This window comes from Esox lucius, chromosome 7 (genome assembly GCF_011004845.1).
Source record: "Esox lucius isolate fEsoLuc1 chromosome 7, fEsoLuc1.pri, whole genome shotgun sequence".
Classification (NCBI taxonomy): Eukaryota; Metazoa; Chordata; class Actinopteri; order Esociformes; family Esocidae; genus Esox; species Esox lucius.
In genome coordinates this window covers 39,847,122-39,862,537 of record NC_047575.1, presented here as the reverse complement: position 1 = coordinate 39,862,537, position 15,416 = coordinate 39,847,122, and the positions used below count along the sequence as shown (strand labels likewise).

Sequence of the window (15,416 nt, the reverse complement as noted above, 5' to 3'; positions counted from 1 at the left end):
CGCTAGAGACAGAGATGGTATATGCTAGAGACAGAGATGGTCTGTGCTAGAGACAGAGATGTGTGTGCTAGAGACAGAGATGGTGTGTGCTAGAGACAGAGACGTGTGTGCTAGAGACAGAGACGTGTGTGCTAGAGACAGAGACGTATGTGCTAGAGACAGAGATGGGGTGCTAGAGACAGAGATGGTCTATGCTAGAGAAAAAGATGGTCTATGCTAGAGACAGAGATGGTCTGTGCTAGAGACAGAGATGGTCTATGCTAGAGACAGAGATGGTCTATGCTAGAGACAGAGATGGTCTATGCTAGAGACAGAGACGTGTGTGCTAGAGACAGAGATGGTGTGTGCTAGAGACAGAGATGGTGTGCTAGAGACAGAGATGGTGTGTGCTAGAGGCAGAGATCCTTCCTTTTACCTTCAGTGACTGGTCCATCCCCTTCGTCTATGGAGCTACAGACTTTGGTTGAGGCCAGAGATATAGACGAACCCTGAGACTCCTACAGAAAGAGGGAGAGAGACAGCGAGAGAGAGGGAGAGACAGAGTGAAAGAGAGATAAGCAGAGGAGGAAAGATGTGTTGAGTTTAAGAATAACTGATTTCATTAAGATAAAGAACAGACAGGGAAGGAAGGAGAATCTTGCATACCCCTCTCCTGCCTGCCTGCCTGCCTGTATTTGTACCAGTCTTCCTGTGACTGTCACCACAGTAGTGAGTGTGAGGGAGAAAACACGGGTGAGAAATATGGTCTTGGAGAGAGTGTTGGAGACAATGAGGCCAACACCGGGGGAGGGATGGAGGGAACAGGTTATCCAGACAGAGACATTACAGAAAACCACAGTTCAGCCCTCCCACTAGTTGCCATGGCAGCACCAGGAAGTCAGGAGAGAGGACGGACTAGTGATTGGGTCCTCATTTCTATTATCACTCCTTACTACTATATTGTCCTTTCATCCCTTCTCCAGCCTCCTCTCCCCTTTCCATCATCCCTTCTGTAGGTCTGCAGTAAGACTAGTGATTCAAGAACTTTCAGATGGACTAGGAGAGACTAGTGATTCAAGAACTTTCAGATGGACTAGGAGAGACTAGTGATTCAAGAACTTTCAGATGGACTAGGAGAGACTAGTGATTCAAGAACTTTCAGATGGACTAGGAGAGACTAGTGATTCAGATAGTTTCAGATGGACTAGGAGAGACTAGTGATTCAGATAGTTTCAGATGGACTAGGAGAGACTAGTGATTCAGATAGTTTCAGATGAACTAGGAGAGACTAGTGATTCAGATAGTTTAAGATGGACTAGGAGAGGCTAGTGATACAGATACTTTCAGATGGACTAGGAGAGACTAGTGATTCAGATACTTTCAGATGGACTAGGAGAGACTAATGATTCAGGTACTTTCAGATTGTCTGGCAGAGACTAGAGATTCAGGTACTTTCAGGTGGACTAGAACAGACTAATGATTCAGGTACTTTCAGATAGTCTGGCAGAGACTAGAGATTCAGGTACTTTCAGGTGGACTAGAACAGACTAGAGATTCAGGTACTTTCAGGTGGACTAGAACAGACTAGAGATTCAGGTACTTTCAGATAGTCTGGCAGGCACTAGTGATTCAGGTACTGACACTGTGTTTGTTTTTTCTCTTCATTTCCTCTCGGTGTGTCCTCTCCTTGGTCTGCACTGATCTGAACGCCACAGGACCAGGAAAGGAACATGTAGGTGAAGGTAACCAGCCAATGAGAATAAAGCACTGTTTCAATTCCAAGAACCTCTCTGTGTTTTACATTTTAGGTTTTCTGTGTGTTTTGATGTTTCTCATGTTGACTCCATAAGAAAGTAACAGACTTATTATACCATATATGATGTTGCATCTGAAGCCGCCAGATGTACTGTATATGAAACAAATGGATGGAGTCTATCAATAAGTCAGTCAGCCAGTTAGTCAGACTGTCAGTCAATGAGTCAGGCAGTCAGTTGAATTCATATTTGTTACACTACAGGGCAGAAGATGGTACAGCTACACATATAAAAACAGTACAATCTTTGTTGATGAAACCCTTGTGTAGTGATGACTCGTATGTTTTTTCCTTTGAATGTCCTCCATCCTTATTTTTGTTCTCTTACTTTTCCCACATTTAGTTTGTTCTCTTTCACTCCTTCCGTCTCTCTCACAGTGGAAAACAAAATAATGTTGCTATGGAAACTGTTACCAAGAGAGCAGCTCTTATAACACTTCCAGCAAGCTGAGAACGCCCAAATAAGGATATATCCTTCCTGTCCCCTGGATGGGCACACTAAGGGTTCAGCAAGCGATTTCCTCCACCTCAGAGAGATGGGGAGGTGAAGGGAGACGGAAAGAGGGGGAGAGAAAACAGTCTAGCAAGAGAGGGAGGAGATTAAAGGAGCAACAGAGAGAGAACTGCAGTGAGAGAGGTAGAGAGAGAAAGAGGGTGAGTGACAAAGAGAACAGTCTAGTCGCTAGAGGTGTGGAGGTGCTATACCATATAGACAACTCCCTGGCCTCGTATCCCCTTATAGTACTGGTGTCTCCCTGGCCTCGTATCCTCTTATAGTACTGGTGTCTCCAACTGGCCTCCTATCCCCTTATAGTACTGGTGTCTCCAACTGGCCTCCTATACCCTTATAGTACTGGTGTCTCCCACTGGCCTCCTATCCCCTTATAGTACTGGTGTCTCCAACTGGCCTCCTATACCCTTATAGTACTGGTGTCTCCCTGGCCTCTTATACCCTCATAGTACTAGTGTCTCCAACTGGCCTCCTATACCCTTATAGTACTGGTGTCTCCCACTGGCCTCCTATACCCTTATAGTACTGGTGTCTCCCACTGGCCTCCTATACCCTTATAGTACTGGTGTCTCCCACTGGCCTCCTATCCCCTTATAGTACTGGTGTCTCCCACTGGCCTCCTATCCCCTTATAGTACTGGTGTCTCCCACTGGCCTCCTATCCCCTCATAGTACTGGTGTCTCCCACTGGCCTCCTATCCCCTTATAGTACTGGTGTCTCCCACTGGCCTTCTATCCCCTTATAGTACTGGTGTCTCCCACTGGCCTCCTATCCCCTTATAGTACTGGTGTCTCCCACTGGTCTCCTATCCCCTCATAGTACTGGTGTCTCCCACTGGCCTCCTATCCCCTTATAGTACTGGTGTCTCCCACTGGCCTCTTATACCCTTATAGTACTGGTGTCTCCTACTGGCCTCCTATCCCCTTATAGTACTGGTGCCTCCAACTGGCCTCCTATCCCCTTATAGTACTGGTGTCTCCCACTGGCCTCCTATCCCCTTATAGTACTGGTGTCTCCCACTGGCCTCTTATACCCTCATAGTACTGGTGTCTCCCACTGGCCTCCTATACCCTAATAGTACTGGTGTCTCCCACTGGCCTCCTATACCCTTATAGTACTGGTGTCTCCCACTGGCCTCCTATACCCTTATAGTACTGGTGTCTCCCACTGACCTCCTATCCCCTTATAGTACTGGTGTCTCCAACTGGCCTCCTATCCCCTTATAGTACTGGTGTCTCCCACTGGCCTCTTATACCCTTATAGTACTGGTGTCTCCCACTGACCTCCTATCCCCTTATAGTACTGGTGTCTCCTACTGGCCTCCTATCCCCTTATAGTACTGGTGTCTCCTACTGGCCTCCTATCCTCTTATAGTGCTGGTGTCTCCCACTAGCCTCCCATATGGGCCCTGAAGTAGTGCAAAACATAGGAAAATCTAGCCAATCAGGATGCAGCCTAATACTATTCTGGTTTACCGACACAAACATTTTAGTGACAAATAAAAATATTAGTGACCATATCTAGTGACTATGACTTACAATGAACCTACAGTACTACCTACAGACTAACAGTACTAAATAGTTTTCAGCTTATATTCATCTTTATTTATAAAGTATTCAGGGAATATATTTAACCTATAAACACACTGTGTTCAGCATATATCCACTCTAGAGTAGCTTTGAGAAGTATTCGGACCCATTCACTTTCTACAAATGTTGTTTTGTTCCAGATGTAATTTATAATTGATTCCATTTTTATTTCCAAAGGCACCATATATTCATCCAATATTCCGCCTATATTCATCAAATATTCACCCTATATTCACCCGAAGTAGTGAATCCCAAGGCCTTTTGGAACGCCCAGAAGATGAATAAGTGATAGACTTGCGTTGGATAGATCGATGGGTTTTATTACGGGACAATAGTTGCAACAGCGTTATCTAGTCTAAACAGAACTGCAGGTCAAGCACAAAAAAAGAGCAGTCATAACTTAAAACTATAAGACATTTAAATTAAAAGGAATAAATGAAAAGGAAACCCCTAACCAATTCAAGATGTGAACGTTCCTGACGACCTAGAGGGAAGGTCGACAAAAAGACAAAGAGAGGGAGAGTATGTGTATACCGATGTGCATGTTTGTGTGTGTAATCCTCTTAAAAGAGACTTATTTTAAGGAGGGGAGGACCATCCTGCTTCAGAACGAGTGAAGATGAGAGGCTGAGAAAATGAGGGTAGGATTTCAACTCATTAAAACACTCTCCCCAACCTGGGACTGAGGAAATAACTAACCCACACACACACACACACACACACAGGGAAAGTAGTTCAACTTACTTCAAAGTTCCAAGTTCTGGGAAAGACAGCGTTGAATCTGGCAGCCGCTGTGGGTTCTATACAACACCGTTTGCGTGAGCACTGCTGCTTGGCGCTGTTTCATTATCACACATCAAACGTGTCATGAAATGACACCATAACTAGGGGAGTCTCAGTGTTCGGGGTCTGTGAAGGTGTGTGAAGAGACACAATGCTAAAACCTGCTGAAAACCAGAGCTCCTCAATCCATTTTATTATTCTTCCCTGGCACAAACGTATGTGACAAACTCAATGTTTGACGATGTGCCAGTGTGATGCCAGAGATGAAAACAAGAATGGGCACCATTTTGTACAGAAAGTATTCACACTGAGGCTCATCAATTATCAGTGTATAACGGTCAGGAAATAAAACCCATACACAGATGAAAAACAAAAGACAGGGTGACACCAGAGAATGTAAAATTAATGATACATCAAAGAATGAAATGAAATAAAACAAATAGACCACAAAGAAAAAGCATCACAATCAAGACATGACATGAGAAGGAGAGAAAATAAAGAGACAGAAAAGGATAGAAATACAAAGGGAGAAAGTGCAATTTATAAGCTTTTTTCTTCCACTTCTGTTACATATAATCTTAATTTATCTTCTTTTGGCAATGCAAAATATTTTTCCCAATTTAATTGATAGAGAGGACAAAAGAAAGGGAGAGAGGGTTAAAGAGGAAGAGAAAGGAGAGCAACTGAAGCTAGCTTCTCAATTACTCCAACAAATTTATTGAGTACTGTGTCTCTCTGGGTTTGGTGCTTCAGCAACAGAAAAAAATAAAACACTGATAACATCTATTGTGACAAATCATAGATGAAAAATGTTACCACAAGGTAACAGATGCATGCGTCAGCAACAACAACAACAATAAAAACCACAACACAAACATGCTGATTGGCTGATGTCAGACAAGACCATGTTCACCTTGTTAGCCACATGTTAACAAACACACACATACATACACACACAGACACACACACACAGATGTAATAACCTGACATACAGTACCAGTCAAATGTTTGGACACACCTACTAATTCAAGGGTAAATCTTTAGTTGTATTATTTTCCACATTGTAGAATAATAGTGAAGACATTAAAAGTATGAAATAACACACAAGGAATCATGTAGTAACCAAAAAAAAAGTTAAACGGATCAAAATACATTTCATATTGTACTTTTCAAAGAAGACACCTTTGGCCTTGAAGACAGTTTTGCATACTCTTTGCATTATCTCAACCAACTTCACGTGGTAATCACCTGGAATGCATTTCAATTAACAGATGTGCCTTGTTAAGAGTTCATTTGTGGAGTTTCTATCCTTAATGGGTTTGAGCCAACCCAATCAGTTGTGTTGTGACACGGTAGGGTTGGTATACAGAAAAGCATCATTCTGTCTGTAGTGTACTAGTCCATATTATGGCAAGAACAGCTCAAATACGCAAAGAGAAACATCAGTCCATCATTACTTTAAGACATGTCAATACCGTCAATACCCAAAATGTCAAGAAACTTGAAAGTTTGCAAAAAAAGTGCAGTTGCAAAAACCATCAAGGCCTATAAAGAAAATGGCTTTCATGAGGGCCACCAGAGGAAAGGAAGACCCGGAGTTACCTCTGCTGCAGAGGATTAGTTCATTAGAGTTATCAGTCTCAGAAATTGTCAATTAACAGATTGTAGCCCAAATAAAAGCTTCACAAAATTCAAGTAACAGACACTCTTCAGAGTAGACAGTGAGAATCAGGTCTTCATGGTTGAACTTCTGCAAAGAAACCACAGCCAATAATAAGAAGAGACTTGCTTGGGCCAAGAAACATGACAAATGGACATTAGAAATATGTCCTTTAGTATGATGAGTCCAAATTAGAGATTTTTTTTGTTCCAACCACTGTGTCTTTGTTTGAAGCAGAGCGGGTGAACGGATGATCACCATAAAGCATGGAGTAGGTGGTGTGATGGTGTGGGGGTGCTTTGCTGGTGACACTGTCGTTATTGATTTAGAAATTAAGGCACAGTCAACGAGCATGACTATCAAAGCATTCTGCAGTGATACACCACCTCATCTGTTTTGCTCTTACTGGGACTCTCATTTGTTTTTCAATTACCCTACACACACCTCCAGGCTGTTTAAGGGCTATTTGACCAAGAAGGAGAGTGATGGAGTGCTGCATAACAAGACATGGCCTCCACAATCACCCAACCTCAACCCAAATGAGACGGTTTGGGATGTGTTGAATTGCAGAGTCCAGGAAAAGCAGCAAAGAAGTGCTCAGCATGTGGGAACTCCTTCAAGACTTTTGGAAAAGCATTCCAGGTGACTACCTGACGAAGCTGGTTGAATGAATGCCAAGAGTGACTGGTACAGTATGTACGGAGCATGCAACTTTATATATGGTGATGTCACTGCTAATGAACCAATACAGGTGTGATAACAAGGACATATGGGGGGGTAGCAGATGAGAATGAGTTACAGTGCATGAGATCATAACACACACACACACACACAGACAATCATACACACACACACACACACACACACAAACACACACACCCTATGAATCATTACCCAAAGTGCATTTCCCCTCTCTAGAGTACGGACGGAAGAGGCTGAAGACGGTAAGCAACGTCGAGTTCTGAACACTAAGAGGATTACATAGACCACACTCATTCTGCCTCAGACACACATCCCACTAAGAGGAGACATACGGTTACCGATGGCAGCACCAGTACAACACAGAGTGTATCTGTGTGTGTATCTCTGTGAGAATATAACACAGGGACAACTAACCGACGCTAAGGAGGTCACGTCAGAGAGAGAGAGAAAGAACGCAAGTTGGGGGAATAAGGTGAGATGCTTGTAGGGGAGAAAGAAAAAGGAAAAGGGAGAATGGGGAGGGATGGAGACAGAAAGAGAAATGGACAGAGGAAGATAGATAGATAGATAGATAGATAGGGATAGAAAAATGAAGAGAGAGAGTGAAGGAAAAAAAGGCAGAGAGAAAATCAGAATGAGAGAGAGCCCATAAACTCTGAGCCTCTGCATATATAAACTGAGCAATTGTCTTGCTTACAGAAAATGGGTCACGCCAGTGTACTGTAGATGTATGAACACATGTCCTGTGGGGCTCTCTGAGTGTGTGTGTGTGTGTGTGTGTGTGAGAGAGAGAGAGAGAGAGAGAGAGAGAATGGGGCAATTGTGCCATGGGGATCACTAAGTATGTGTGAGTAGTATGGCGTTAAGATGGTCAAATCTTGTGGAGAGACTCCTACTAAACCATTGAATCATATCACTCTGCTGTAATGGAGTGCAGTGAACCAAATCATATCACACTGAGGTACTGGAGTGTAATGAACTGAATCATATCACTCTGCTTTTTACTCTCTTCTTGGGTATGACCCTATCAGCTTTGAGTCTTCTTGGGTATGACTATATCAGCTTTGAGTCTTCTTGGGTATGACTCTACCAGCTTGAGTCTTCTTGGGTATGACTATACCAGCTTTGAGTCTTCTTGGGTATGACTATACCAGCTTTGAGTCTTCTTGGGTATGACTATACCAGCTTTGAGTCTTCTTGGGTATGACTATACCAGCTTTGAGTCTTCTTGGGTATGACTCTACCAGATTTGAGTCTTCTTGAGTATGACTCTGCCAGCTTTGAGTCTTCTTGGGTATGACTCTACCAGATTTGAGTCTTCTTGAGTATGACTCTGACAGCACTGAGTGTTCTTGGGTATGACTGCCAGCTTTGAGTCTTCTTGGGTATGACTCTACCAGATTTGAGTCCTCTTGAGTATGACTCTGACAGCACTGAGTCTTCTTGGGTATGACTCTGCCAGCTTTGAGTCTTCTTGGGTGTGACTACCAGCTTTGCACACCCAGATTTGGCAGATTCACCCATTCACCCTTGCAGATATTCTCAAGCTCTGTCAGATTGGATGGGCAGCCACAGTTAACTGCAATCTTAAAGTCTCCCCACAAATGTAATTTGCCAAACATGGACTCCAATCAAGTTCTTAAGACATCAAGGGCACAGTGTGCAACTGAGCTGAATTTGGAGTGTCATGACAAAGGCTCTGAATTTGTGTGTACATTAGAAAGAAACATTTTCAATAAATTGGCACCCATTTTTAAAAACGTTTTCACTTTGTCAAGAGCTATTGTCTGGAGGTCGATGGCAAATCAATTAACAGAACAGTCTGAAAAGTTTCCAAACGCACTGTATTTCCCATGGGACTGTAAGTCCTGTAAGTCCCGTCTTTAAGGAGTAGTCATTTAGTAATGCTACTAGATCCAACCATTTGAAAGTAACAACTTTACAGAACTCTAATGTCAAATGTAAAATTCAATTAGATTTAGTGGGATGTGAAAACGGGACAATACAATGAGCACTGTACTGAAAAAAGTCACAAACTTCACGATGTAGAGTGCTGCACATTTGACCTGCATACGACCGCGGCTTTTGTCTGTGTTCACTGTGTCATCGCCTGGATGGAGAACCTGGTTCAGGTTCAGTTCAGAGGGGTCATGGAATATTTATTAAAAGGCCTGTACTACCACTGGACATGACAGCATCCTACTTTAAAAGTGTGTGTGTGTGTGTGTGTGGGTGGGTGGGTGGCTGCTGTTCTCTCTCTGAGATGGGGGAGAGATGGAGGTGGGGAGAGACAGGGAGACAGCATGAGAGGAGAAAGATGGGGAGAGAGGTAGATAAAGGGAAAGGAAAAAGGAGAGATAAACCAAGAGAAATAGAGTAGGAGAAAGGATGGCATACTAAAAATACAGCCCGTACTCAAACCAGGAATTTGCTGCACTGTCTAGATGCCTATTTCAACTCAATAACAAGCACAATATGAGCAGCGAACATGCACAGATAGGCCTGGAATTCATTTCGGAAGACCAAGACAGCTACTGATGGAATACAGCACACGGCCTCTCTGTGTACATTAACACTACAATGATGAGAACAGAGAGACAGGTAAGGAGAGAAACAAAAAGAAGGTAAAAGGTGAAGAGAGGAAAATGAGGAGATAAGGAAGAGATAAGGACTCTCCACTCCTCAGCAGAGCATCTAGGGTCTCACAGCCAAGACAGCATCATTATAATCTCCAGCCTGGAAATAAACCCTAACACTCCACATTCACCAGGCCACCTCCATTTCAACCAATACAGTGTGTCCAGCCCTCGTCTGGCTGTGCCACGGGAAGATTCTAAGAGTACATGACCTCTTTGGCCAAGTCAATGTATTTGCATGTTCAGGCGACAGATGTTCAGAAACTGGTGAATAAATAACTCCAACTCAAATGATTCACCAGGCCACCTACAACTCACCCGATTCACCAGGTCTTTCACAACTCAATTGATTCACCAGGCCTCCTCCATGCCTAATAAGTCATCGCTGAAGATACGCACCAGTCTTGAAGACTGCATAATACGAGGACAACAAAAACACCCAGAGATGGAAATAGTTTTATCAACCCATTTTCACTGGTGCTTGTCTGACGATTGGTACTGGTTGCTAGGTTACTGAGTAGTGAAAAGTGGAACAGCCAGTCAGTAGTGTGAAATGGTCCAAATAATCCTTTCTACTCCTCATCAGCTCTTCATAATCTCAATCGAGGAGAGTGACCCCGCCCCCCCCCCACACACACACACAAACACACACAAACACACTCACACACTTAGCCTTATCGCCTTCATTACGGGTTCAAATAATTAAAAGTTCCAACCAGATTATAACTTCAGCCTTCACCGAACACCCCAGAAATGGCACGTTAGAGGCAAGACAAGGTACGGCGTCTTATACATATCTTCGTTCACCCCCGACAACCAGGAGGGACACTTTTATTTATTTATTAAAATGTATACTCCTGCCTCACATTCAGTGGGGAAACAGCATAGTGATTGACGGCTGACTGTCCAATGGGAGGTTTATTTATTCTTGGTGGGCTGATCATTGGCCAACCACAGTGCCTGTATTATGTGGACACTAGGCGGCAGACATTATCCAAATAGGAGCCGGGGTTTAAGTGCTCTACGCTGTGGTCTGACAGTGGCGTTGATTGGGCTGCTGACGGGGACAGCTCTGAGAGACTCTGGGGTGAAGTCAGTAATGGAGGACTTGAGGACCTGAGACAACCGCGGGCCTTTAGAGGTTCTCCCCCCACACGCTCTCCCGGACTGACGGGCACTGCCTCACAGGATGACCCAGTTACCAGGCAGATGGTCCGTTAACACATAGCATGCTGTCACTGACCGACACCGCAGAGAGGAGGTGGGGGGCAGGACAGGAGGAGAGAGGAGGGGAGGAGGGGAAGAGGAGGAGAACGGAAGGGGGGAGGAGCGAGGAGGAGAGGGAAGGGTGATACTGGGTCATCCAAATCAATAATCTGCTAATCGTTTAGCAGCCCGAGGACCTGAGGGCCTGAATCAATACCAACACGCCACTTAGAGCAGATCACATTACACACACGCACATATGCACACACACACACACACACACACACGCACATATGCACACACACACACCCACACACACACGCACGCACACACACACACACGCACATATGCACACACACACACCCACACACACACGCACGCACACACACACACACGCACGTGTGCACACACACACACACGCACCCACGCACATGTGCACACACACCAGCCAGTCCCAATCCTGTGATTAAACGAAACCTTTGATCCTGACCAATACATCTACGGATCCTACACTGAAAGTGTGTGTGCGTGTGTGTGTGTGTGCGTGCATGTGCACGAGCGTGTGTGTGTGTCAACAGAACGCCCCACAGATTAAAGTTCTGAGGAGAACTGGGATTGAGAACGGCATTAAAATCTCAACATCATTCGTGTGTGGGATTAACGATTCTTTGATGTTCAGCACACACACACACACACACACACACAGTGACAGCCCATCCAAAGGAAGTCCTTGCTCACATAAGGAACTGTGTCCTAAATATCATCCGACTCACGCAGGCCTGGTCAGAGGTAGGACGGACACTCGGTTGGGAACAGGGCGTGTTTGGGGACATGGGTGCACTCGAGTTGCATGCTCCGCTACCGGTACCTTCCGCTACAGCGTCCAGTGTCTGGCCTGCGGCTGCACTCAACGTGCAGTTTCCATGGCAACGTACTCCCTGCCGCCAGCAGGTACGGCAGTTAGCACATTTGTATGTAAGAAGGGCCGGGACCACTGCACATCGTAGGGGGTAGCGTGTGACTTCTGCCACGGCCAGTGACTATCAGACGACCAAAGGCAGAGTTCTCAGCCGGGACAGACCTCCGTACACAACCTTACAGAACACAGTACTGACACTGAAATAACACAAACATTTGTATTCACGGAAATATATAAACACAAAACGGAACTACAACTTCGGAAAATGTAACGTGAGCTCAGAATTTCCAAAATTCCTAATTAGCAGTGTGATAGGTCAAGGGTCAGACCCTCCTGAGACTAAGGATTGTGGGATTTGTAGTTCCTCCATACTCAGAGTGACTTTAGGCTGTTGACAGGGCCTTGTTCTTTTCCTGAGAACATAGAAGGAGTAGGTTATAGACTGTAAGGTGATGTGTGTGTATTTGTCTGGGTTTCTCAAACATCTATATCAAACTTTGGTTAAATCTGAAAACATTTGACTAATTTGACAATTTGAAAAGGTGTCAGGAGTTACAATAGGGTTAGAATTAGGGTTAGGCATTTCCGTTTAGGTTTAGGGTTAGGCATTAAGGTTAGGTCAAGTATAGGCCTAAATGTTAGATCATAAGGGTTAGGGTTCGGATGGCGTGAAAGTAAGGATAAGGTTTAGAGTTATGATTTCAAACACAAGATTTTTAAGGTAAGTCACTTTGGTATCCCATTCAGATAGCTAAGTAAAAGTGTTTATCTTCTGTTTGTGTGTGTGTGTGTGTGTCGGGGGGGTGGGGGGGGCTTGTGTGTCTTTGTCTGTTCGTGTGTGTGGTCTTACCCGGCGTGGTCTGAGGTCTGAAGCAGGGCTGGACGGGGAGGGGCTTGGAGATTTCCCGGATCCAGGAGTGGACAGCTGACTGGAGGGATTCCCATTGACTGGAGACAGACAGACAGAGTGTTTCAGAAAGACAGAGTGTTTCAGACAGACAGACAGAGTGTTTCAGACAGACAGACAGAGTGTTTCAGACAGACAGACAGAGTGTTTCAGACAGATGTAGTAAGGGAAGGGGTGAGAATATTAGGACAGAGTGGGGGAAATGTATAAAGGAGAAAAAACCAACAAAGCTGATTTAGAATAGGTGAGTGAATGAATACAGTATATTCTAGAACTGTTACATTTCTGCCTCTCAGAACAGCCTACATAGTCACCCACCACATCCATAGAAACAAGATGTGGAGGAGAAGAATGAGAGGAGGACAGGGGGATGAAGAGAAGAGGAAGACAGAGAATATAGACTATATACTGTACAATTCCCACAGCCTACATACAACCCCCAGAACACACCACTAGCGTCATGAACACAAAACATCACTACTTTCCTCAAGACCACAAAACACCACTACTGTAATGACCACCACGCATCACAACTGTCATGACCACAACATATCAATACAATACTGACCACAATACACCACTACTGTCATGACCACAACATATCACTACAATCTTGACCACAACACACCATTACTGTAATGACCACAACACACCCCTACGGTCATGACCTTAACACACCGCTACTGCACTGACCACAAAACACCACTACTGTCATGACCACAACACAACTGTCATAACCAGAGCATCACTACTGTCATGCCAACAACACATCACTACAGTGATGCCAATAACACACCACTACTGTCCTCTAGACCACAACAAACCACTACTGTCATGACCACAACCCATCACAACTATCATGACCACAACATATCACTACTGTCCAGACCACAACATACCACTACTGTCATGAAAACAACACACCACTACTGTCCTCCTAACCACAACATTCCACTACTGTCCCGACCACAACACACAACTACTGTCCTCCAGACCACAACACACCACTACTGTCATGACCATAATATTCCACTAGCATCATGACCTCAACACACCACTACTGTCCTGACCACAACACACCACTACTGTCATAACAACAACACAACATCACTGTCCTCCTAACCACAACACTCCATTACTGTCCAGACCACAACACACCACTACTGTCCTGACCACAATACCACACTAGCGTCATGACCACAACACATCACTATTGTCATGACCACAACAAATCAATCACTACTGTCATGACCACAACAAATCACTACTGTCATGGCCACAACAAATCACTACTGTCCTCCTGACCACAACATACCACAACTGTCCTCCTGATCAAAACCTACAGTACCAGTTTGTCATAGACACAAACTCCACAAACCAACCAACCAAGTATTAATAGAAATAGAAATAATCAAAAAGATGTGATATGACGGCATTGACGTTGTATGAGTACATGTAAACAGAATAATGACTTATTTTCTCAATGATTTAAATAGGGTGGTGGGGGTGGGTACCGGCAAGAGACCAGGGAAGAGGTTAACAAGCCAGAGAGCGGGGTATCATCAGTCCAGGAGCGAATATTTTCAGATACACGTATATAGGCTACTAAAAACCTGTGACCATGGAACACTATGTTCTATACAGCGCCGCACACCAATTTAAATGCACAGCGCGTCTCCATTGATGAAATCCAGCATCACCATTACGCACACAAAGCAGACCCACCTCAAAACTACAGAAAATCCTGTTTCTTTCAGACTGATTCATCTACTACAATATCCATTTCCAATATGTAATCAACTAATTCAGAGCATTATTTACAAGCAAAAATATTTTACCCGTCCTGGAGCGTAAACTACACAGCGCGAGGAAAAAACTATAAACCGCTGCGGGATCCTTTCGCTCAATTATCAGATGAAATATAACATTAGTCCTACCTTCCACTTCAAGCATGTTGAAAACACAGTGTTGTAGAAAAAGGAGAGAAAGAGAGCAGGAGAAAAGGACAGCAAACGGCACTTTCTGAGCGTAATAATTCTACTGAATGGAAGAGCAAGCACAACCCACGGTACACAATGCATTACAGAGCGCTGATAGGCAGAAGGACTGCTTGCGTATACAATGACGTTTAACAGTGCCGGTCTGGTAAGTGTTGCGGCGCAAAGAGAGAGAGGCAGAGAGAGAGACACAGAGAGAGAGACGGAGAGAGAGGAGACGGAGAGAGAAGAAAAAGAATGAGAAGCGGAGAGAGAGAATGAGATGACTTAACATAGTTTTGATACATCCTGAAAGCCAGCAGGGACATGCAGTCATATTATCCCCAGCAGTCAGATGAGTCAGTGTGGCCAACAGAGCAGATATATATTTTGCATGGTGTCCTCTTAATAGGAGGCCAATGTTAGCACAGCCAGGACACAAGCAGATGTTCAGCATCAATGCCCATGTCCCAAATAGCACACCATGCCCTGGAGGGTACTAATTCGAATAAAGAGGAATCTATGGTTTTCCAGTTGAAAGCAGTGCACTAACAGGAGAATAGGTAGCCATTTGAGAGCCAATATTTCTAATGCCACATTCGTTTTTGTGTAGACGGACTGCATAAAGCTGCCACAATAGGTGCTGTAGATTTCTTACATACGTTTGTTTGTATTGTTACATACAGGACTCAGCTGCAAAAGAGACTTAGGTCTCAGTTTGATTTCCCCATGTAA

The 15,416-nt window shown here is 44.3% G+C and overlaps 1 protein-coding gene across 6 annotated transcripts in view; it reads right to left on the bottom strand.

Annotated features, from left to right (window-relative positions):
• dclk1a (doublecortin-like kinase 1a) overlaps positions 1-15,416 on the bottom strand; it is an 83,170-nt gene that overhangs the window by 10,418 nt on the left and 57,336 nt on the right. For 2 of the 6 annotated variants that reach the window (XM_013134662.4, XM_034293125.1), the window contains 2 exons: positions 12,649-12,746; positions 416-497 (listed from right to left, as the gene is read on the bottom strand). In XM_013134662.4, the coding sequence (XP_012990116.2) occupies positions 416-497; positions 12,649-12,746 (180 nt within the window). Of the gene's footprint in view, positions 1-415; positions 498-11,235; positions 12,212-12,648; positions 12,747-14,642; positions 14,871-15,416 lie in introns of those variants that run through there. The other 4 variants (XM_013134663.4, XM_034293127.1, XM_034293126.1 and 1 more) reach the window with 4 other exon arrangements.